The sequence below is a fragment of the Bos grunniens genome, chromosome 1, assembly GCF_055505025.1.
Source record: "Bos grunniens cultivar Pamir isolate PY7600 chromosome 1, Bosgru_T2T1.0, whole genome shotgun sequence".
Lineage (NCBI taxonomy): Eukaryota > Metazoa > Chordata > Mammalia > Artiodactyla > Bovidae > Bos > Bos grunniens.
Genome location: NC_141165.1, coordinates 213,237 through 236,524, shown reverse-complemented (window position 1 = coordinate 236,524; position 23,288 = coordinate 213,237). Strand labels below are relative to the sequence as shown.

General features: G+C 46.5%; 1 protein-coding gene and 1 long non-coding RNA gene across 9 annotated transcripts in view; both read left to right on the top strand.

The window, feature by feature from the left end:
• Window positions 1–21,456, top strand: part of KAT2B (lysine acetyltransferase 2B) — a 97,405-nt gene extending 75,949 nt beyond the window's left edge. For 2 of the 8 annotated variants that reach the window (XM_086345864.1, XM_086351087.1), the window contains exons 12-18: window positions 4,833–4,943; window positions 7,921–8,064; window positions 13,268–13,382; window positions 14,867–14,903; window positions 15,141–15,204; window positions 15,303–15,387; window positions 19,412–21,456. In XM_086345864.1, the coding sequence (XP_086201990.1) occupies window positions 4,833–4,943; window positions 7,921–8,064; window positions 13,268–13,382; window positions 14,867–14,903; window positions 15,141–15,204; window positions 15,303–15,387; window positions 19,412–19,605 (750 nt within the window). In that variant the 3' untranslated portion in view covers window positions 19,606–21,456. The remainder of the gene's footprint in view (window positions 1–4,832; window positions 4,944–7,920; window positions 8,065–13,267; window positions 13,383–14,866; window positions 14,904–15,140; window positions 15,205–15,302; window positions 15,388–19,411) is intronic. The other 6 variants (XM_086347471.1, XR_015144873.1, XM_086346610.1 and 3 more) reach the window with 6 other exon arrangements.
• Window positions 21,457–21,484: 28 nt separating this feature from the next.
• On the top strand, window positions 21,485–22,459 carry LOC147378829 (uncharacterized). Its single transcript, XR_015146762.1, has 2 exons — window positions 21,485–21,547; window positions 21,862–22,459. It is a non-coding gene; the product is annotated as an uncharacterized LOC147378829 (long non-coding RNA).
• Window positions 22,460–23,288: the final 829 nt, after the last annotated feature.

Here is a 23,288-nt window from a genome sequence, read left to right as displayed (position 1 = left end):
AACAGCTCTCCTCTGTGTCACAGTCGCCATGTCGATTACAACAGCTGTGGTCTCCTCTCAGAAAGCACAAATGGGGCTTTTGACGTTGACTCACCGCGCGAAGCGTCCAAGGGCAGACAAAATGCACCAGTGTCACATTCGCCCTTCTGGCGGGGGCAGGTGCGGGCGCACAGCTGCGTGAGGCTGACCTCTGCCCCGTGTTAGGGCGCTTTGGCGGTGTGTCTTCAGGTGGTGTGGTCGCTGTGCTTGTCACAGGTTCACTTCCCCATAGCCAAACTGAGAAACAATTTCAGGGGTCCAGAGTTTAGGAACTCGCTTAAAAAGAAAATTTGGTTGGGCTTTTCGTAGGGAGAGGAACTTGAAAATATGCCCTTGGTTTATAATTTCAGAAGATTGCGTAATGTTTGTTTGCACAGAAAGCTACACCAAGCAACTTGTTTGGAAAGGTTGGCTAAGGTTGCCTTGGACACTCTTAGGTCCAGAGGGAAACTAAAGGTGTTGAATATGAATTGGGTGCTTTGTCTTACTGCTTCCCAGAAGGGCAGTATATGTTTTTTTCCCCCAAACCATGTAATTTTCTAAAGACTTGAAGGAAGGTGGCCAAATATCACAAACTGAGCAGGAAAAATGAAAAGAAAAGCCATTTTTTGTAAGTGACTTGAAAGTGAAGTTAAGTGAAGTGAAGTGGCTCAGTCGTGTCTGACTCTTTGCGACCCCGTGGACTGTAGCCCACCACTCTTCTCTGTCCATGGGATTTTCCAGGCAAGAGTACTGGAGTGGGTTGCCATTTCTTTCTCCAGGGGATCTTCCCGACTCAGGGATCAAACCCAGGTTTCCCGCATTGTAAGCAAGACGCTTTACCATCTGAGCCACCAGGGAAGTCTTGAAAGTAGTTTTAGCAAATGAAGATTAATCTTTAAAAACTAGATAGAGTGGGTGAACCTGGTGGAAGCCAATGCTGCTAGTACTTACTTGTGAAAACAGCAAGATCATAAGCGGAGGTTTACAATTTTGATTTGAGGTATTAAAAATCTGGGCTAAATGGTACTTTAAAATTTGCATCCACTCATTTTGGAGACTTAAGCTTATATATAAATTTCTGTAATGCTTCAAATAAGATTTTTGTGTGAATTTATCTTGCTCAGAACACATGCAAGATAACATTTGAGAATTTACTTAAAGCTCCTAACCTGGTTTTAAAATAGATTATCTAACTATTTGGTTTTGATATTATATGCAACTTTAAAGTTACGGGGCTGATACTTATTTAACCATAATAAGTATTTGAAGAAACACTGAAGTTACCAGGTGGATTTGGAAAGGAACCCTTTTGGTGACAGGTGAAGTGAAGTGAAAGTTGCTCAGTCATGTCCGACTCTGCGACCGCATGGACTGACTATACAGGCAGTGGAATTCTCCAGGACAGAATCCTGGAGAGGGTAACCTTTCCCTTCTCCAGGGTATCTTCCCAACCCAGGGATTGAACCCAGGTCTCCTACACTGCAGGAAGATTCTTTATCAGCTGAGCCACGAGGGAAAACCAAGAACACTGGAGCGGGTAGCCTATCCCTTCTCTAGATGATCTTCCCGATCCAGGAATCGAACTGGGGTCTCCTGCCTTGCAGGAGGATTGGATTGGATTGGATTGGATCGGATCCATTTCCTTGCAGGAGGATTGGATTGGATTGGATCGGATCCATTGCATTGGATTCTTTACCAACTGCGCTATCAGGGGAGCCCACGACAGTTGAAAATAAAGGCATGCAGAGAAGGGAGACGGTGCTGGGGTGAAAATCCAAGCATTTCTGCATATAATGGCTTGACTCTGTTACCACTTCTTTAAACAAGCAGGTATTTGCGGTTCTGCGACTGCTGGTCACAATACTAGGCACACAGGATTCAAGACGAAAGATAGCCCCTCCTCACAAGCAGCTGGAATCTGAAAGTTCTTTGGAGAGGTGATGGATCAGTGGCCAGTGATAAAGACTATCCATGCAGAGTTTGAGACGCTACTAACAACAGAACCGTTACTGTTCTTTTTGAGTAAAATTCTTGGATTGTGGATGAAGGGGAGAAAATGTATAGTTCTATTCAGTTCAGTTCAGTCGCTCAGTCATGTCCAACTCTTTGCAGCCCCACGGACTGCAGCACGCCAGGCCTCCCTGTCCATTACCGACTCCTGGAGTTCACTCAGACTCATGTCCATTGAGTTGGTGATGCCATCCAACCATCTCATCCTCTGATAAATCTATTATTAACAATGTCAGTGATATAGTAAGATGAAAAAGTGCAGACTATTGGTTCTAGAAGTTCCCAGGGGAAAACTATCATTGATAGTTATTGAGTATATACCAGGTACCTGGAATTGATTTGCATGCTGGAAATACAACAAAGAGGAACCCCCTGGAGGTTCAGAGGTAAAGAATCTGCCTGCAATGCAGGAGGCACAGGAGACCCAAGTTTGATCCCTGGATTGGGAAGACCCCCTGGAGAAGGGCTTGACAACCCACTTCAGCATTCCTGCCTGGAGGCTCCCATGGACAGAGGAGCCCGTGGGATTCTAACAGTTCTATTAGCTCCTTACAAGGCGGCGTATACAGCAAAAGCCTCTCTCTCTTCCATCAGCCGCATCTAGGTTTCATCAGAAGATGTGTTTCTTACTCATCCCCAGACATTACTATTCCTCTGCACACGAAGTAGCAAATCCTTCCCTTTTCTCCAGTCCCCCCCCCCCAACTTTTCTTCAAAAATAATATTTAATGTTGTAGGTCATGTATAAATACGTTTTCGTATAAAGCAGAAATCCCACCCCCAGTCTCCGGTCCGTCCCATCGCCTTCCCCACTTGCTGTCCGTACGTTTGTTCTCTCTGTCTGTGTCTGTTTCTGTTTTGCAGACGTTTTCTATTTAACTGAACGTGTCCAAAGTACTGTCATTTCAATATGTAATAAACTTGGTTAGAGGTTTTTTTTTCGTGGTGTGTATTTTATACTTGCACACCTCAATTTGGATTTGTCATATTTCCATTGCTCAGTAGCTACACATGACTAGTTGTTGCCGTATTGAACAGCTAGTTGTATACTGTAATTATGAGTTTATATGTTTATTTTCCCCATTTCACTCTCTTCTCCTTAAGAGAGGTTTCCTTCATCCTTTAATCTGAGTTATATTCAGATTTGAAGTGTGTCAGTATTGTGATATCTTTGGGAAAAGCTAACATGTCTATGGTTAATACCAACGGGAGAATAATTTCCAAAATAGGGAGACGGTTGTACTCTTTTCCTACATACTGGACAGATCCTCCCCTGGATATTATTATGCTTGGTCTTGGGATCCGTGCTTTAGAAGTGTATTGTTACACAGGAGCAAGCCTTGAAAGATACGAGTAACTTGAGATAGGGTCTTCCAGTCGAGCGTGCGAGGCAGGACTGAAGCCTCGATGAGGCTGGACCTGGGACCTGGGCGGCAGGGATGGGCGTGGGTGATTTCCAAGGGCTTGGGGAGTTGTGAAGAGCAGGGAAGAGTCACTGTACTCTCGGAGCAGAACTAAGGTCAGTAGGTAGAAAGAGCAAGGGATCAGATCACAGGTGAAGCTTGGGGAGTTGTGAAGAGCAGGGAAGAGCCACTGTACTCTCGGAGCAGAACTAAGGTCAGTAGGTAGAAAGAGCAAGGGATCAGATCACAGGTGAAAATTAGAAAGAACTTCCCAACCACAACAGCGGCTGAATATGAACTGGCCCAAGGACTCAGCGAGCACCCTAAGCTGGGGGTTTTCTAGCAGCTGACCTCCCCGAGGTAGATGGCAGGAGACTCCTAGCTTCACATGGGGAAGAATTAGGCAAATGACTTCCTAAGACCCTTCTCCCTGTGGTGCTGAGGTTCCATGACGTCATAGCTGTGAGCCTCTTTGAGTTCTTTAGAAAAACATGTCGTCATATTCTAAAATACTGATGTAATGGTATTCGTGTCTGGGTTTACTTTCATCTTTTATTAGATTCTCAAACCATCCCTTTAAATCTGTACATTTTCTTTAAGCTTTGTCCATCACCAAAAAACTTGTTTACTTTTTTTTTCATATTTCAATCATTAATTTATTCAACATGGTTCACTGTTTTCACTGCTGTTGTTCAGTTGCTAAGTCACGTCCAACTCTTCATGACCCCATGGACTGCAGCACACCAGGCCTCCCTGTCCCTCACCATCTCCCAGAGTTGCCCAAATTCACGTCCATCGAATCGGTGATGCCGTCCAACCATCCCATCCGCTGTCACTGTTCTTAGTCTCACTCAGAGCTTCAGGGCTCCTCAGACTTTGCTGGGAAAGGTCTGAAAAGACCAAGTTGAAGATCCTTTGTGTGTGATGATACAATTCTTTGGAAGGATTGCTGATTTGTTGTATATAGGAAACACTTGGATTAGTTAATATTCTAGAAAAGGTTAGCCCTTCTCATTTTCATTGCTCTTTTGATCTCAGGTTCTCAAATACTCTAAGCATAAGCAGAAATTCATGATCAATATTTACTCCAGACACCTCTTTATTAATATTCAGCCTGTAGCCTCTAGGTGTGAATGAGCAGCTTGTAGCTTTGGTATATTCTTTTCTAAGAGCCAGAAACTTATGTTTTCAAGTGATGATTGTATCTTGATCCAAGGATTTTGAATTTTTTGGCTCATTTTCAAAGTTCAGAAACTCAAGAACCAATACCAATACTCAAGGTGTTGGTATTACACTGGTAATACATACTCCTAAAGTTGCCAGTATTTCTCAGTGAAATGTGGGACTTTCTTTTGTCCAGAACCTAATATATTTGTCTGCATGCTGACTTGCCCTTAGGGCTATGGAACACACCTGATGAACCACTTGAAGGAATACCACATAAAACACGACATCCTGAACTTCCTCACCTACGCAGATGAATACGCAATTGGATATTTCAAGAAGCAGGTGGGTTTTGTGGCTGTGCAAACCTGTTCTGTCCTTCCTTTTCTTGATATGCACTCAAGTAGCTTTCATGCAAATAAGTCCTCCCCCCAGGACATTTATTTTGCAAGCCTTAAGCCAGAGGTAAGCCTCAGCCTGGATTAGAGAGTGTGACCAGCACACCATCAGTACAAAATAAATGTTTGAGTGAGTGAAGGGATGTCATCTGTGAGTGGAGTGCACTGTCGCATCCTAACATTCTAAAACGGGGTCTCCCCAGGCTGAGGAGAGATTCACGTTGGGGGACTGGAGTTCGCCCTGAATGAGAGAGAGAGATTTAATCTCTGGAAGGCAGAGTGTGTTTCTGATGGCAGAGAGGAGGTTCTGATGCTACAGAGGGCTCGCGACACTCCTGCTCCGTCAGCACATAGGCGGCTGGGTGCTTGGCCGCATCTTCGTTCTTTCTACCAGAAGTTTCGTATCAGCTCTCTGATTCTTCGGTTTCTTTGCCCTTATGCCTCCGTATGTGGGACCCTCCTTCCCCGACCTGGTGTAAAGCCCCTGCGGTGGAAGTGGTGTCTGAACCACTGGACCGTGAGGGAAGTCCCTGCTGCGTGCTTTTAATAGTGCTTTATAACTCTAGGTTCCTAAACATTTTCCGTTTACTTTTTTGATGACAAAAGTAATGTATAGTTATTAGAAATATAACTGGAAAATGAAATTGGAAAATGAAATAAAACTCCAAAAAAAAGAGAAAAATTGCACGTGATTCCACCACCTAGAGAAGTTGACTGTTAATGTTTTGACAGATACCCTTCTGATGTTTTTTTCTCTGTGTGTGTTTGTGTATATATAAACAGAAAATTGGCTCATGCTATATACAGTTTAATTAATTGTCTTTTTTACTTAATATAGTCTGATTTTTAAATTATGAGTTTTGATGGTTCTCTGAATTGTTGTAGAAATGGAAACTGATTTCTCACACCAGTCCCACATTTAGGGAACATTTATGTGTTTTTTGTAAATAAGTGTCCAAGTGTGAGTGTGGGCTTCCAGGCGTGTCTAATGTTTTGCTATGCACTGCAGCGAATAATGACAGACACTGTAACAATCTCTGTTCCTGTCAGCAGCATGTAAAGGGCTCAGGAAAGGAGCTGGTTGAAAAAGCAATTTTTTTTAGCCCTTTCCTAGGTAACAAATTGCCCATGTTTGCATTTATTTGATTATTTTGAGATTTGGCCTGTTTTTCCTTATTTATTGACCCTTTGCACTTCTTTTTTTGAATTGCCACTTCATTGTATTTTGCCTCTCTTTCTATTAAAATATTTATTTTTCTGTTGATTTATGAGAACTCATATATAAGGATATGAGAGTAGTAACCTTTTATGATTTTTCTCCCCTACTTGTCTGTTTCAGCATTACTTATGGCTTTTTTTCAATGTACAGAACTTTACAGATTTTATTATATAAAATCTGTTAACCTCTTTGAAAAATATAAGTCCTTATACATATGACTAAAAAGCTTTCCCTCCAATGTCAGATAATTAACCTTTTTACTTTCTTCTCATTTTTTGGGATGCATTTGGTAACTTTTCTAGTAAAACTCACTAGAGAGAACTCAGTGGCATTAAATACTGCGACTTGAGTGTGAGCTTTCCCAGGCTGTACCTACACTGCAGAGACAGTAACAGCCAGGATTCTTTTTTTAGGAAAAGATTAGGAAGTTTTCATTAATTTGTCTCTGCCTGTCGCTGCGCTGGCTTCTCTCAGCTGCTGCGAGCGGGTATCCTTCCCCGCGGCCCCGGCTCCGGCGGACCTGCGCTGGTTGCAGGGCGCAGGCTCTGGAGCGCACGGTCCTGGAGCGCACGGTCCTGGAGCGCACGGTCCTGGAGCGCACGGTCCTGGAGCGCACGGTCCTGGAGCGCGCGCGCAGCGGGACCTTCCTGGACCAGGGAGCCAACCTGTGTTTCTGCATCTGCAGGCAGATTCTGTACCACAGAGCCACCAGGGAAGCCCTCAGCCATGCTTCCTGCCCCCCCATCCCCCCCGCCCCCGAAACGGATTTATTTTTAATGAAGGAAGATTGCTTCCCATTCCTGGGCTGGCGTCCTCCGCATCACGTGGATCCGCGCAGGCTCACGTTGGCTCCTCCGTCCTCACCTGCCTCCCACCGCCCACCCCTCCCCACCGCTCTGGGGAGTTGCGGAGCCCCAGTTCGGGTTCCCTGAGTCACACAGAAAGCTCTCACTGGTTATTATTTTACACGTGGCGGTGTGTATGCTTCCATGTGAGTCTCTCCATTCTTTTTTCAATGACCTGTCTGCGTCTGTGGTCCTCTCTGAGGCTGATGGCAATAAGTGCTTGGAAAATAAGTTTTTACTGAAACAGGAGGCAGGAAACTGAAGTCCCAACTAATTTTCTACAAAAATTTGAAACACCCTTAAGGAAAATTGTTATAAATAATATGACTATGTTCCCTATTATTATAGCTTGAAGTATATAAATGAATATATTGCAAAGCATTAATGTCCCTGAAACAGCCACACTTGTGATGGTCTGGAAGTTTTTTGCCTATTAAGTGTTTCATTTCTTCAGTATCAAGGTTCTTCTTGCTATATTTTTGAACAAATTTTGCTTTCAAAATAGGGTTCACTGTTAGTTGATTTCCAGAACATCCTAGAGGCCCCCTGTCTACTTTGGGAGAAAGCATGCAATTTAATGCTAAATTAAATCTTATTTTTACTTAAGAGCCATTTGTGTTAATGAATTTTTAATACTGTGTTTTACTAGGATTATTATTATTATTTTATGTTGGAGTGCTTCCTATTTGCACGGTTTGATTTTTGATGAACTTCTTAGAGGAGTTTCATGCTAATCCTCAGGATAGTTGGAAAGGAGCTTGGACCTCTGCCAGCACCAAGCCAGGCCTCGCACGTAGCTCGCACTCAGACAGGGTGTTTGATGCTCAGGGCCTTTTTAAATGGAGTTACTGGTTTTGCAGGGTTTCTCCAAAGAAATTAAAATCCCTAAAACCAAATATGTTGGCTACATCAAGGATTATGAAGGCGCCACTTTAATGGGATGTGAGCTAAATCCACGGATCCCGTACACGGAGTTCTCTGTCATCATTAAGAAGCAGAAGGAGGTAAGCGTGTGGCCGACTTGGGTTCCCACTGCACAGGCCAGGCTCCTTTGGGGCAAAGTGTGCACCCCTGGGCTCTGTGTGGGGGCGTCTGATGGACACCAGGACCTCAGTTTGCTCTGGTTTGTCTGGATTTCTTCTGTGAAGGTATCCTTTACCTCCTGTCTAAATCACCACTTCGAAGCGGGGGTCAATACCTATTAAATTGGTGTAAAATGCAAAACTTGTAAAATACAGTGGTTTTACCTTCAAGGCCTTTTACATGCTGGCCCCATGCCTTCTTCCCAGACTCATCTCTTTATCCCTTTTCTAACTGCTAGGCTGTTACTGATGTGCTAACCCTTTTACGTGGTGTCTTCATCCTTCACCCACTTCCTCTCCCAGTTCACGCGCGCACACACTCAAACACACACACACACACACACACACACACCACTTCTGCCTGTGTCCATTCCTCTTTGAACTTCTCAAGCACTAGTTTGATCCACTTATTTGAACTTCAGTTACTCATCATCTTCCATATTTATCTTAGTGAGTATTCACCTTTTTTTTCCATTGTAAGTTCTGAGAGTGTATGCTTCCAGATATTAAGTGATTTGTGATCTGGGGAGAATTCTTTTTTTGGCCACACCACACAGCTTGCAGAGTCTTAGCTCCCTGACCAAGGGTTGAACTCACGCCCCCTGCAGTGGATGTGCTGGGTCTTAACCACGGGACCCCCAGGGAAGTCCCAAGTGATTTGTCCTCTGATACTGGGCTCAAGTCTTTTATGCGTATGAACTAAAAGAGAAGGGGTAAAGGGGAAGGTTGATGGATTTGATTACGTAACAAGTTTTATATTTCTGTAAGACAGGAAAAAGAAACATACAAAGCATAATTAGGGGAGAGCAACACAGGCCACTTATTAAATGAATAAACTTTACATATTAAACCCAGGATCACCCTCCTGGTCCCCTAGTTCTTGGAGTTCAAAAACTGGGAAATCGCACCCAACATCACTCCCGCTTTGTACCTGTCCTGTTAGTCTCCTTTGGTCGAGTCCGAGTCTCTGCGACCATATGTACTGTAGCCCCCAAGCTCCTCTGACCGTGGGGTTCTCCGGGCAAGAACCCTGGAGTGGGTTGCCAGGACCTCCTCCAGGGGATCTCCCCGACTTGCATCTCCTGGGGAGATCTCACAGGGATCCAACTCATATCTCCTGTGTCTCCTGCAGTGTAGGTGGACACTTTACCCCCTGAGCCACCTGGGAAGCCCAGTCCCACTTTATATTTCTGTTATTCAGTCAAAGGTGCTTTTCTCTGCTGCTGCTGCTGCTAAGTCGCTTCAGTCGTGTCCGACTCTGTGCGACCCCATAGACGGCAGCCCACCAGGCTCCCCTATCCCTGGGATTCTCCGGGCAAGAACACTGGAGTGGGTTGCCATTTCCTTCTCCAATGCATGAACAGGAAAAGGGAAAGTGACGCGACTCCTAGCGACCCCATGGATTGCAGCCTACCAGGCTCCTCCGTCCCTGGGATTTTCCAGGCAAGAGCACTGGAGTGGGGTGCCATTTCCTTCTCCGGTGCATGAACGGGAAAAGGGAAAGTGACGCGACTCTTCGTGACCCCATGGACTGCAGCCCACCAGGCTCCCCCGTCCCTGGGATTCTCCAGGCAGGAGCACTGGAGTGGGTGCCAGTGCCTTCTCCATGCTTTTCTCTAGTGAGTAACAAAAAAGACGTCTGCCTCAAGCCTGTCTTTGTTTCCTGGTTTCTGCTCATGTGCCTCCATTCCAGTTCTTAGTTCCTTGTCGATGTCTCTGACATCGCAGAGATAGACCCGTCTTCTCAGGGTGCGTCCTAAGAACAGGTGCTCAGTGAGTGTCTCCCTTTTAGTTAAAGTAGCTCAGACTTCTCCGTACACGTCCCACGGAAGTGAGCCAAAGGCTTTTTATTAAACTAGAAAATAGAAGCAGCGTCTGTTGTTTCTTGGGCAGAGGTTCCAGCGTGAGACGGAGTTCTGAGAAGGCTGCTGGGAGCTGGTGCCCCGCTCCTTGTGCCCGCACTGTGGAGGCTGGAGCAGGACCCCACGGGGTCCCCAGACTCCGAGTTCAGACCCCTGGGCGGGGGACCCTCTGTCTGGGCTGCTTCAAATCCCGCGGAGCCCAGCATTGGAGAAGACAGGGCCCCCCTTCCACTCCGTCCCGTTGGGTCCCCCACCTCAGCTTCCAGTGTCTCCAACAGGCACCCCTGAATGTAGCTGTTCACCTTCTTCTTTTAAAAGAGCTTGGAAGTCACCCTAGTGAGGTTCTTGGATTTACCTGGTAACCTCTACAGAATTCATGTGACTGTCACAAGTGTTGAGTCCAGCTCTGGAGGGCCCTGAGGAGGCAGGGACGGATGGTGCTCAGGAGCAGACAGGCAGACGGTGAGCCTTCCCCCTGGGGCGCAGGCGCAGAGGCCGCGTGGTTGCTGTGATCAGCGTGCAGAGGGAGACCAGGACCGCAGCCGCGGGGCTGAGCGCCAGGTGAGCGGCGACCCGGAGTGCAGAGGGCCAGCATCACCTGCGTCATCAGGGGCCAGGGGGCCCGTGTGAGGACGGGAGGCCCAGAAGGCGGTCAGCACGGGCAGACGGAGCCCTGCAGGAAGAGTCCCGGGGCCGGAGCACCTGGAGCCCGAGGCGTGCACGTGATGAGAGCCTCTGAGAAAGGGTGGAGGGGCGGGAGCTGGCAGGACAGAGCAGGGGGCGTGTGTGGGGCTGGGGGAGGGTCGGCTTTAAGCTCGGTTCACACGTGAGCTGCGACCCCGGGCTTGGAGGAGCCAAAGAGTGAAGAAGAGCAGCGTTTTGTAGGGAGACATCCTGCGACTCGGTGAACTATAAAAGTGGCTGATATGCCCCCTGGTTCTCTGTTTGGGAAGATGAAAAATGACCAAAATGGAACGAAAGATGGATTTGAGAGGGAGATGAAGACATGGTGATAGCTGAAGAGAGTTTCTAGGGAGGCGAAGATATGAGGCTAGAATGGGGTTGGAAGGTCTGCTTTCTCTAAAGTGATCCTCAGGGTTAGAGAGGTCGGGTAGCCCCCTCCCCCCATTACCAGTGGCCTCAAGGTGGTCGTGAGGGGGTTGGAAGCCCCGTGCACTGTCTCATCTGAGAGCAAGCACCCTTGGTGAAGAGAGAAAAACATTAAAGCTGTGTTTGAAATTAAGTTTTCTGAAGGCCTTCATTTAAGAAATTGCCGTTGTGATTCTTTGAAAAAAATTTTAGCTGAAATACAGTTGATTGACAATGTTGGTGTTAGTTCCAGGTGCACAGCAAAGTGAATGACATATATATGTATTTGTTTTAGATTTTTTCCCATGTAAGATATTATGAAATATCGAGTAGAGTTCCCTCTGCTATGCAGTAGGTCCTTGCTGACTGTCTGCTTTTTATATAGCAGTGTGCCTCTGTTAATCCCAAAGCCTCAGTTTATTCCCCCCTCCTCTCCTTTAGTAATCGTAAGTTTGTTTTCTGAGTTTGTTTCTGCTTTGTAAATAAGTTCATTTGTGTCCACTTTTTTAGATTCCACATATAAGCGATAACATACGGTATTTATCTTTCTCTGACTCAGCTTCAGTTAGTATGATAATCTTTAGGTCCTTCCACGTTGCAAATGGCATTATTTCATTCTTTTTTATGGCTGAGTAATACTCCATTGTATACATGTTTCCAGAAATTCTTCTTTTTTTGGGTGGGATCTTAGTTGGAAGTGTGGAGTCTTAGCCACAGGCCCACCAGGGAAGGCCTGAGGAGTCTTTTTAAAAAGACCTGGAGTTACACGTCCTGCAGAGCGTCCAATCAGATCTGCCCATCACAGTGGCAGCCACATGCGGCTACTGGGTGCTAGCTGCATGGCCAGTCAAGGCTGAGATGTTCTGCAAGTGTACAATGCATTCTGATTTTGAAGACCTAGTGTGAATAAAAGCATGTAAAAATCTCATATTTTTTCTCTTGATTATATGCTGCAGTGATAGTATTTTAACTATATTGGATTGAATAAAAATATATTGTTAAAATCAATTTCTCCTATTTCTTTTTACTTTTTTTTAAAGTAGCTACTGAAAAATTTTAAATTACACGACTGGTTTACATGATATTGGACAACCCTGAGCAGATTTACCAGCAGTCTATTTTGCCACTTCTGTTCATTTTATGAAGTCCTGTGTTTAATTGTTAAGATTATGTATTCGTGCTGTAGCATTTATCAGTCTTCCATTTGAGATCAAGAAGTTAGGAAATTGAAGTTTTTCATTAATTTGATTAATGACTGCTACTGTTGTAGTGTTTTCCAAAATTCAGCGCTGATACAGTTAATCTCAAGTTGGTGGTTTTTGAGTTTGTTGTTGCTCTTTCTTTTTTTGTTTTTTGGCTGCTCTGTGTAGTGCAGGGTCTTAGTTCTCTGACCAGGAATTGAACCTGTTCCCCTGCGTTGGGAGTATGCAGCCCTAACCACTGGACCCTTGACTTCTTTAAGGGGAACACTGCCCTGGAATTAGTTACATCAGAACATTGGGCTTCCCTGGGGGCTCAGACGGTACAAATCCAGCTGCAGTGCAGGAGACCTGGGTGTGATTCCTGGGTCGGGAAGCTCCACTGGAGAAGGGAATTATTTTATAAGACAAACGGACTCCTCTCAAAAATTCCCTAAGTAGTTCTGGCGGCCCCTGTCCTGACTGCGTCGCCTTCAGTCTTCAGAGCTGCTTTTTGGATGTGAGCATCGTAGGTTGGGGCTCACACGTTGGAACACCTGAGCACTAGGAAGTCCGTCCTCCCGGGCTCTGGGGACTCGGTGAGTCTGCCTGCCCCTCAGGTGCAAGTGGGCAGCGCCTGGTCTTGAGACGCCCAGGGGTGCTGACGGTGCCTGGGCTGCAGGGCCGTTTCTCCTCTCTGTGGCTGAGGCTCGCGGGGGAGGGCCGAGATAACTGGCACTTACGCTAAAGAGGGCAGTGGGCTCTTAATACTGGCTTTTTTTGCAATGGCAGGGGACAAGCATTCAAAGACAGCTCTGTCAGTGACACTCAATGTGCATGGCCTTGTAGAATGTTTTCATGTCTCACCATTTAATATCGTTCACCCTTTTGTTTCCTGAAGACTTAATTTTGTTGGGAAAATAACTTAGATTGACTGACTTAAGCTGGAGCCACAAACTTCGGTCACTAAAGGTAGTTTCTTCTTGTGCTTTGCAGATCATTAAAAAGCTGATAGAAAGAAAACAAGCCCAGATTCGGAAAGTCTACCCGGGACTTTCCTGTTTTAAAGATGGAGTTCGGCAGATCCCGATAGAAAGCATTCCTGGAATTCGTATGTATTGATCTAAAGGCAGAAGCTTTTGGTTGTGCCCCGAGACCCCGGAAGTAGCTCCGCCGAGCGCAGTGGTTCGGGAGGCCGCTCGCCCGCAGGCTCTAGTCGGGATGCTGCGGTCTCAGAAGAGCGCGTTTCCTTTGCGTCTGCTCTGCTTCCGGGGCCATCTCCGGCTTTAACTGTTAACGCGCATCGCTTTGAGAGCCTGTTGTTTGTGGCACAGTGTCGGCCACTCCCACAGGTGACCTTGAAGGCAGGGAATTCTGCTCAGAGGGTGGGAGGTTGAGTCTCAGGCTGGCTCAGTCCGGTAGCCGCGAGCGGCTCGTGGCCAGTGACCGAGGGAGCAGCGGCCCTGCCTCCTCCAGGGGGCTTCCCGTCCACGCCCTTCTCCGTGCCCCGGGCAGTCCCGGGCAGAGCTGTGCTCGGCCGAGTTTAGCGCCCCCGACTTCGAAACCACGTGACCCGACAGCGTCACACTGGTTTCTGGTTCCCTGTTTTAGAGTGGTTTTCCAAGGGTTCTTCTCTGTGAGTATGTTAGAAGTGAATTATCTTGGGTTAAAACATACAAAATAGGTGTTTTTGTCGATCAGAAGCTATAAATATTGGCACTTTCAATCAGTTCAAATCCAGGGTCTGCTAGTGTATTGAAGATTTAATAAATCAAACTAAAATTCTCCAAAAGAAAATAAGACATTATTTGAGCAAGATAGACATCTTCATTACGAAGTATACCCTACAGCAGATCTTACTTTCTTTGCTAGACCTGGAAATTGTACTTCTGTGTATTATCCTTATTAATGGCGTAATAGCTATCCTCTCCCTGAATGTGTGTGTGTGCCAAACATTATTCTGTTTTGGGGTGTTTTTTAAAAAATTTTTTACACATACATCAACTAATCTCAAAAGGAATCAGCTCAGTTCTGGAGTTCTGTCTTATACATTGATAAACAGAGGCAAAGGCTGACTAACTTATGGAGGGTAGCTTAGCTTAAGGAGAGAACAAGAAATCAAATCCAGGTCTGTTGGACTCCAGGCTGTGTCTTCTTTCTGCTGCCTGAGACCATCTTGCGTTACAAGCAGGGTCTGTGCCAGATAAAATAGAGAGCAGGACAGAGTTTGTTCCAACCTAAAATAACAGCTTAACGCTTTCACGTGGTGGTTAGCAGAAAATGTGACTTCGAGTTTTAAAAATATACGCGCCCACAGGACCAAACATGCTTGCTTATTATGCGTTCCTCTGAAAGGCTGGAGTTCCTGCTTTAAAAAATACTAGCAGATGGAGCAATGCCAGTCTTGGGAATGTTTTTATATCCAAGTGTGTAAGGAAGTAAAGAATTAATTGCAGTTAATTTCAGTCTCTTTTCAAAAGTAGTCTTTTACTGATCATGGCTGTAAGTTATTGCGTTTTTGATAAGTATTAACTGTGTTATTCTCTTGACTGAAAGCAGTTCTCATTCAGTGTTTAATTTCGTTGGTATGTATAGGAGAGACAGGCTGGAAGCCGAGTGGAAGAGAGAGAAGGTAAGTGTGATGGGCTGGAGGATATTGATGGAAGTGCTCTGTCTCCCCTCCCAGCAGCTTAGAGCAAACAGGGAAACTGGCTGTAGTCACCACCGCACTTGTTAGGGTTCACTTTTCATAAAACGTGCTGAAGTAGCTCCAACCTTAGGTTTCTGTACAGATGAGCTGGATAGGAGTTGCCTGGCAAGGGGGCAGGGTGCTAACCCTTGCTTCTTCTGTGTGCCCTTTCCTTTCAAGTAAAGAGGCCAGAGACCCCGACCAGCTGTACAGCACGCTCAGGAGCATCCTGCAGCAGGTGAAGGTGGGTGTTCGCTTTTCCTCCACTTCACGCAAATGTTTTGAAATGATTTCCCACATGGAATTTCCATATGAGATACCTTACTTTTTTCTTTACCCAAGAGCCATCAAAGCGCTTGGCCCTTCATGGAACCCGTGAAGAGAACAGAAGCTCCGGGATATTATGAAGTTATAAGGTTCCCCATGGGTAATGCCATTAACATTTTCTAAGTATAGACTTAAAGCTCTGGACGGCGGTGTGGGGGACAGCGGGTGGCCGACGGTGTGCTTCTCTGTCATAGGTTAGGGCGCGTGTGCCGGGCAGTGGAGGGTTAGGAGTGTTAGAGCAGGGAGAGGGTGCCAGGGTGGGCAGGGGAGCGGGGCGGGCAGGGGCTCAGAGCAGGGAGAGGGCACCGGGGTGGGCAGGGGGTTAGAGTAGGGAGAGGGGAGCGGGGTGGGCAGGGGATCAGAGCAGGGAGAGGGCACCGGGGTGGGCAGGGGGTTAGAGTAGGGAGAGGGGAGCGGGGTGGGCAGGGGATCAGAGCAGGGAGAGGGGAGCAGGGTGGGCCAGGGGGTCAGAGCAGGGAGCGGGCAGCGGGGCGAGCAGGGGCTCAGAGCAGGGAGCGGGCACTGGGGCAGGAAGGGGGTCAGAGCAGGGAGCGGGCACCAGGGCGGGCAGGGGGTCAGAGGAGGGAGTGGGCACCGGGGTGGGCAGGGGCTCAAAGCAGAGAGAGGGGAGCGGGGTGGGCAGGGGGTCAGAGCAGGGAGCGGGCACTGGGGCAGGCAGGGGCTCAGCAGGAAGCGGGCACCGGGGTGGGCAGGGGGTCAGAGCAGGGAGCGGGCACCGGGGCAGGAAGGAGGTCAGAGCAGGGAGCGGGCACCGGGGCGGGCAGGGGGTCAGAGCAGGGAGCAGGCACCAGGGCGGGCAGGGGCTCAGAGCAGAGAGAGGGGAGCAGGGCGGGCAGGGAGTCAGAGCAGGGAGCGGGCACTGGGGTGGGCAGGGGGTCAGAGCAGGGAGCGGGCACTGGGGTGGGCAGGGGGTCAGAGCAGGGAGCGGGCGGCAGGGGGTCAGAGCAGGGAGCGGGCACCAGGGCGGGCAGGGGGTCAGAGCAGAGAGAGGGGAGCGGGGCGGGCAGGGGCTCAGAGCAGGGAGCGGACACGAGGTGGCCGTGTTTTTAGAGACGACTCTGCTGTCCTGTAAAGGCTGCTCCGTCAGTGTGAGCTCAGATGGCACCAGAAACTGCTGTTTGAACACAACCTTGCTTATAACCTGTTGGGCTGCAAGTGGAAAAGGGTCAGCTTGTCCCCTTGGTAGCTTTGAGAGCCTGAGAGATTTGGAAGGTAAACAGGTGAAGTTAACTGAAGCCGCTGGCCCGCTGTCCTTGTAGACAGCAGTGGCCGCTCCCGCTGCTTTGGCTCTCCCAGGCGCTCGATGGAGACTGGGAGGCTCACTACTTAGACTCCCGTGTCCCACACCCAAAACAAACAGGAGATGCCTTTAGAAATGTAGACCTGTGGGATTCGCTGCCGAGTCTGCACCAGCCTAAAATGAATGATTAACGGAGTCAGTTGAGAACCCCCAAATTAAACTAATGTGGCATTGTGCAGATTGAAGACCACTAGCTGAATTTCTTTTTTTTCCAATCAGTTGTGGGGCCATCTTTTGGAGGAGAGCCTGTATCTTCTGTTCCTTTCCTCTTGCAGTCTCCTGGTGCTGAGAGGGCGTTAAGTGAAAGGAGAGGGAGCGGGGTCCCTCGGCTCCCCTGGGGCAGTCGTTTGTGGATGTTTTCTCTGACCTTAGTTATCTCAGGAGTGTTTCCATCGTGCAGCGGTGGCTCCAGTGGTCTTCAGGCCTTGCGGTGAACACGCATGCTTGCCATTCTCTTTCCCTTTTCTCTTGGCCTTGTTTCTGTGGATTTCAGTCTGAAAGTCTGAGTGAGGGTTGAGAGAGTGGAGAATTCTAGAAGGAAGGCTGACTGGGCATTGGTGATTCCTGTGACGTGGAAAGGGCTTCCCAGGTGGCATTGGTGGTGGAGAGCCCGCCCGCGAGCGCAGGAGACCCGAGAGGGTGGACCCGGGTCGGGAAGACCCTCCACCCGAGAGACAGGTGGATCCGGGTCGGGAAGACCCTCCACCCGAGACGGGTGGACCCGGGTCGGGAAGACCCCCGGAGGAGGGCCTAGCCACCCGCTGCAGGATTTGCCTGGAGAATCCACGGATGGAGGAGCCTGGGGGCGGCAGTCCACGGGGTCGCAGAGAGTGGGACCCGACTGAGCGACTTAGCGCACACGCACGATGTGAGAGATGCTGGAACCCTCTAAGCCCGTGTCCAGACCTCAGTGGCCTTTGCAGCCTTGTCACCGGGTCCGCCCCAGGCCCTCCTGACAACTGGCCCGGGAGGTTCCTGCTCCTGGGGCCACGGTCCTCAGCCCTCTCCACCGATTGTTCCCACTGGTGTGCGATCACCTCCTGTGACCCGGGCCATTTGGTCAACTGAAAGATTCTAAGAAGGTCAGAGGAAGGAAGATGCTCTCTGTCAGTTTAGAGGAGAAAGGAAACGGAGAAGGAAGCATGCAGCATTGATTGTCCTATTCACTCCTTCAGCCCTCCCCAGCTGTTCTTTCGTCCTCTCTTCCAAAGAACAGTTGGAAAGGTTTAGGCTGAGCTTCTTTGTGTCAAGTTTCATTCTCTCCCCACCCCACCTGTTTTTGCTATACCTGTCTTCCTTCTAAACATTGTAACACGTTCTCAGCCACCAATAACGGGCATTTAGGTGGAAGGAAGGGTAAGCCTCCAGTCTCCTCCAGGAAGGTGGTGGCTCTTTATTAAACGAGAGCACACCGTCACCTGCCCACTCACACTTGGGAGGTGGTTCCTGGGGCGTCTGCTGAGCCGTCACACACTTCTCAGGTTTTGTCTCCCTCTAAACTGAGAAGAAAGAAAGTGGAAAGGTGAACTCACACATGTGATGACTTATTTCTAACCAAGATAGGCTTCAATCAAAAAAAGAAAAAAGATAGGCTTTAATCAAAGGAAAGGGGAAAGAAAGCAGGTGTTCCCCGCGCCTCCTTTCGAGTTTGGTGGTGGATTTAAGAAGAGTCTTGGTGCAAATCAGTTTCTGCCCACTGGGGACGTGGCGCATCAATTTATTTATCTTATTAAATGATAATCCCACTGTATTTGTAAGTGTCTTTTCCTCTGGAAAATTTGATAATAGGGTGGGAATTTGGGTCAGTGGTAGTCAAAAGCATTTCTTGAGTGGTTTTGACTCATGATTAATATATATATAAATTTTTTCATGCTTAGCTTATATAGTTTTTCTCATATTCTTTTTCATTTTGGTTTATTACAAGATATTGAATATAATTCCCTGTGCAACACAGAAGAGCCTTGTTTATCTGTTTTGTATGCAGTAGTGTATATCTGCTAATCCAGTTTAATAGTTGATATACTTTTTAATGATAGAACCAGACTGAGAGACAACTAGGGACCTATAAACAGACAAATGTCAGCATCTTCTAATCTGCATGGATTTCTTTAAATTGGTTCTGAGAGTGGGAATTAAAGAAACCCCATTATATTCTTACAAGTTTAGATGAAGCACTGTTTTCATTTGTAAAGTAATATTATTTAAAGCAAGTAGACATATTGGAGAAACATTCTTTTTACAATTGTCTTGCAAGGTTTACATGCTTTAGAAAATATTTGGTTAAGTAAATCATCAGTGGGGCATGAAACTAAATTCACTGGAAACATTTTCCGGTCACTGGTGTACTTGCAGATGCATTTATGATCTGTTTCCCACTTTAGTTCTGTCTCTGCAACACCAAAATAACTGGGAGTTCAGAGAAACAAACCCAGGTAGTGAGTGTTCCAGCCGCTGCACTCCATGTAGGTAGAGCCTCTTCTCTACACTTTTGAGTGAAGAGCTCACAGTACTTAATCGGACTTATCACTGCTAATCTACAGCTTCCTTGCGCTGAATAGGGGACTGCACCAGATGACTACTAATGGTCCTTCACTGTTAAAACACTGATTTTGCACAGGATGCTCTCACAACAGGAAGAACACAAGCTGCAAGCACTGTTTTCCTTGATCATACGAATCTCTCTTAAGCCACTGAGGTGGTGAGAACGTGGGCAGACTGGCGACACGTCTCTTCCCAGTCTCACTTTTGTCGGCCCGTGTTTGAAAGGAGTCAAAAATTGCTAATATTTTTTTTTCCTGTGTAGATCTGAAAACCATGAGTGAACGCCTCAAGAATAGGTACTACGTGTCTAAGAAACTGTTCATGGCAGATTTGCAGCGAGTCTTTACCAATTGCAAAGAGTACAACCCCCCTGAGAGTGAATACTACAAATGTGCCAGTATCCTGGAGAAATTCTTCTTCAGTAAAATTAAGGAAGCTGGATTAATTGACAAGTGATATTTTTTCCTCTGCTTCTTAGAAACTCATCAAACAGTGTGCCTAAAGCATGGTTTAGTTTTACAAAGAATTGGACATAATGTATTGAAGATATTGTAACAATTAGCACTTTTGAAAAACAAAAAACCTCCTCTTAGCTTTACAGATATGTATTTAAATTGAAGTCATAGAGCATTTTTATTTTATGGAATAGATTTTAATCTATTTACTACTATTAATGTCAGTTTTCTATGGCATGTCCATTAGCTGAATATTCAGTACTAGATGATCAGGGGTTTCCTCACAACTTGTATATGAGGGAATTGCACACAGCACCAAGATCTGGGGGAATGCAGAAAATTTTCAGACCGTGAATGTTTCCATTTTTTTCTAATGGAATGTGAGAGTTTATTTTTATTTTATTCTGAAGGACTTTAAAGGAAGGGACACATGATAAAAAGCCCGTAAAAGGTGAAACGTGATGTTTGAAGTCTCATGGTAGACTTTTTATATGTATTTTTAAAAAACACTCATTTAGATGAGGTGCTTTGAGCAGTTCTGAAAAATGCAGTTCCAGAAAAGCAACTGCTTTGATTTCTAAAGAAGAAATTCCAAATAATGCAGACTTTTTTTTATAAGTGTCTGGGTTTTTGATAATTCTGTCTACCTACAACAGACTTGTAAGTGCATAACCACTATTTTAATAATTATTTTCTCTACACGAGTCTGTAATACTGTATTTGACTTTGCTTATGCAGGCCATAAGTTCCAAAAGGCAATTTCTTGGGCCACAAAGGCATCCATTTGAAAACACTTGAGATTGAATTAACATGCTTTAATTTAAAAAGATGTATAATCTATATTATGGATCAAATTTAGTGAATCCTTCACTTTTTTTTACAAATAAAGATTTTCCCCCCCTTTTCTACAATATACTCTGCCCAACTGATAATGTATTTATGGACACTTGTCCTTTGGCATCTCCAGATTATATTCATTTTGGAGATGAATTCAGTTACCACCAAGACCTTCTGTCAGTATTTTAACGCCTGCTTTGGTACAGGGTAATAATATCCCACTAAAATCCATCATACACCTTACCTGTCTTGGGATTCTGGCTTCGTGCTGGGATTTATTTCCTGATTAACACTACACTGGACAGTGGGAGGTCTGCAACCCCAGCTCTGGGAGAACCAACTCATATAAAGCAAACGGTGGCCATCTTGATGGTCTCGACACTAATTTTTATGATACAAATTTATAAACTGATTTTTGTAAAAGGACTAGGTTTTAAAGGTGTCTCTAACTCAGTGTTTTCTATCAGCATAAACTAATTGAAATGATCATTTGATAGACATTGGACACAGTTGCCAGAGAATCTGCATGAAGGAGAAAACCCTGCAGATGGCTGTGGAGTTGGAAGGATGGTTTTTAATGTGTAAGATACACTCAGAATGCTCACAACTGAGAATGCCTCAACTGTTTAAAGAAACCACCTTGAGTGGCGTCTAGATTTCTAATGAAGAATGATACAGTTTGGATTAAGTATCTTGGACTGGTTTTAAACAAGTGCTTTGTCCTGGATCTGTTGAAGCACCTGGCCAGCTTGGTATCCTGTGAAACGTTTGTTATTTTCTGGGTAGACATTCTTATAGAGTATTGTCTTTAAAATCAGATCGTCTCTTCTATATTGAAAGCATTTTTATGTTTTCTAATTTAAAAATTAATATTTTCTTATAGATATTGTGCAATAAAGCTGAAGTAGGATGTGTGGTTTTTGCAAATGCTTTAACAGCGGATAAAATTTTACATTTGTAAAATTAATATATTGTATTGGTACAAAATAGTTTTAAATTATATTTTAAAAAGCTCTGTCTGCTGGTGTGTTTTCTTCTGACAGATTTGTGTTTAATGGGGCACATGTGTGATGTTGATGACTGACTACATCCTTAGTTCTTAGGATGTAAGTATTTTGAGGGAGGTGTTCAGAATTGTTGCATTTGTGGGCAGTTTCATAAAAACTCACAGCCCATTACTGAGAGATTTTCAAGAGCAGAGACACTGTGTCTCTTAAGTAATCCGCGGCATCTTGCCAGTTGTCACCACAAAAGAAAAAAAATGCAGCTAAAGAAGTGGTCCTGGTTTTAGAAGCAGCCACCCCATGCCCCAGTTTTTCCTGCTTGGCATCTGTGAGATAGATGAATAAGTAGACACCCCCCCCCCCAAAATACAGCTGATTTTTAGACATCTCCCATATGTTTCTAACGTTATTCACAGTGCTGAAAAAACTGTGTCCTGCTGGGCTGTGAGTATCCACCAACGAGCATCGTTCTTTCTGAATTCCGAGCCAGCTCAGCAGTCGAAGGAATGAGGCACACGGCGCGCAGAATGTCTTTATTAATACTAGAACGCGCATCGGGGAGGGTGACTTCCGTACCTGCGGCAGATGGGCTAATACTGAACCTCGTGGCTGACTCACCAGCGGCTCCGCTCCCCGTCCCGTCCCCGCGGGGCAGGGCCTTTCCCCTTGAGCTCCGTGCTTGGCCCGGGCAGCGATGCCCTCCACAGCAGGCCCGCTCCGAGGACGCACAGGAGAGGAAGGAGCGGCCAGCCCAGGCCAGGCCCTCGTCTAAGCGAGTCTGAGGCGAGCTGCTCCTGGAGGGGGCCGGCGTGGGGCGCAGGCGGAGCCGATGGCGTCCTCCTGGGGGCAGTGGGCACGTGGAACGCGACTGCCTCCCTCCCACCCCAGCCCGAGGTCAGCAGTCTTCCTAAAAGTGTTGTTTTGATGGTGCAATGCTGGTTGTATTCATTATAAAAGAAAGCACTGTGGTTTTCTTGTTACCTGGAAGTAAAGTTTATGGAACCTAAGAAGTAGAAACAGGATCAGACTGAGTTATCGTGGTCAGCTTAATAATGTCACCCCTCTAAGCTGGCGTTCCTCAGACCGACCCTCGCGGTTTTGTGTAAGAGACGCTAGAGCCGCCCAAGGGAGGGCTACTGGCCGCAGCCCTTGGCCTGTGCTGTGTTCTGAGCTGCTCCTCTCTGGCCCTGTCCTTACCTTTCTTAACAAAGTAGAAAACCCGAAGAGAAGACCAAAGCCACTCTGGAATCTCAAAAGACATGATGGCTGCACGTTTGCAATTGAGTTGCTGTCGTGTCCGACTCTGCGACCCCATGAACTGCAGCACACCAGGCCTCCCTGTCCATCACCAACTCCCAGAGTTACTCAAACTCATGTCCATCGAGTCAGTGATGCCATCCAGCCATCTCATCCTCTGTCATCCCCTTCTCGTCCTGCCCTCAATCTTTCCCAGCATCAGGGTCTTTTCCAATGAGCCAGCTCTGCACAGCAAGTTGCCAAAGTATTGGAGTTTCAGCTTCAGCATCAGTCTTTTCCAATGAATATTCAGAACTGATTTCCTTTAGGATGGACTGGTTGTATCTCCTCACAGGCCAAAGGTCTCTCAAGAGTCTTCTCCAACACCACAGTTCAAAAGCATCAAACTAAGGTAGCTTTTTTTCTTTATCATCATGAAATAAATGTTTAGATTTGTTGACTATTCGTTTATCCCTGGCAGGAAAAGAGGGATGTGTTTGCAGAGGTGGAGGTTGGGGTGGGAGGAGGGCGGCAGGGAAAGAAAGTGGTGCCTTTACCAGAGTCTCCAGGCTTTTAGTGATGCTTTCTCCTCTGGGTGCATCAGTGC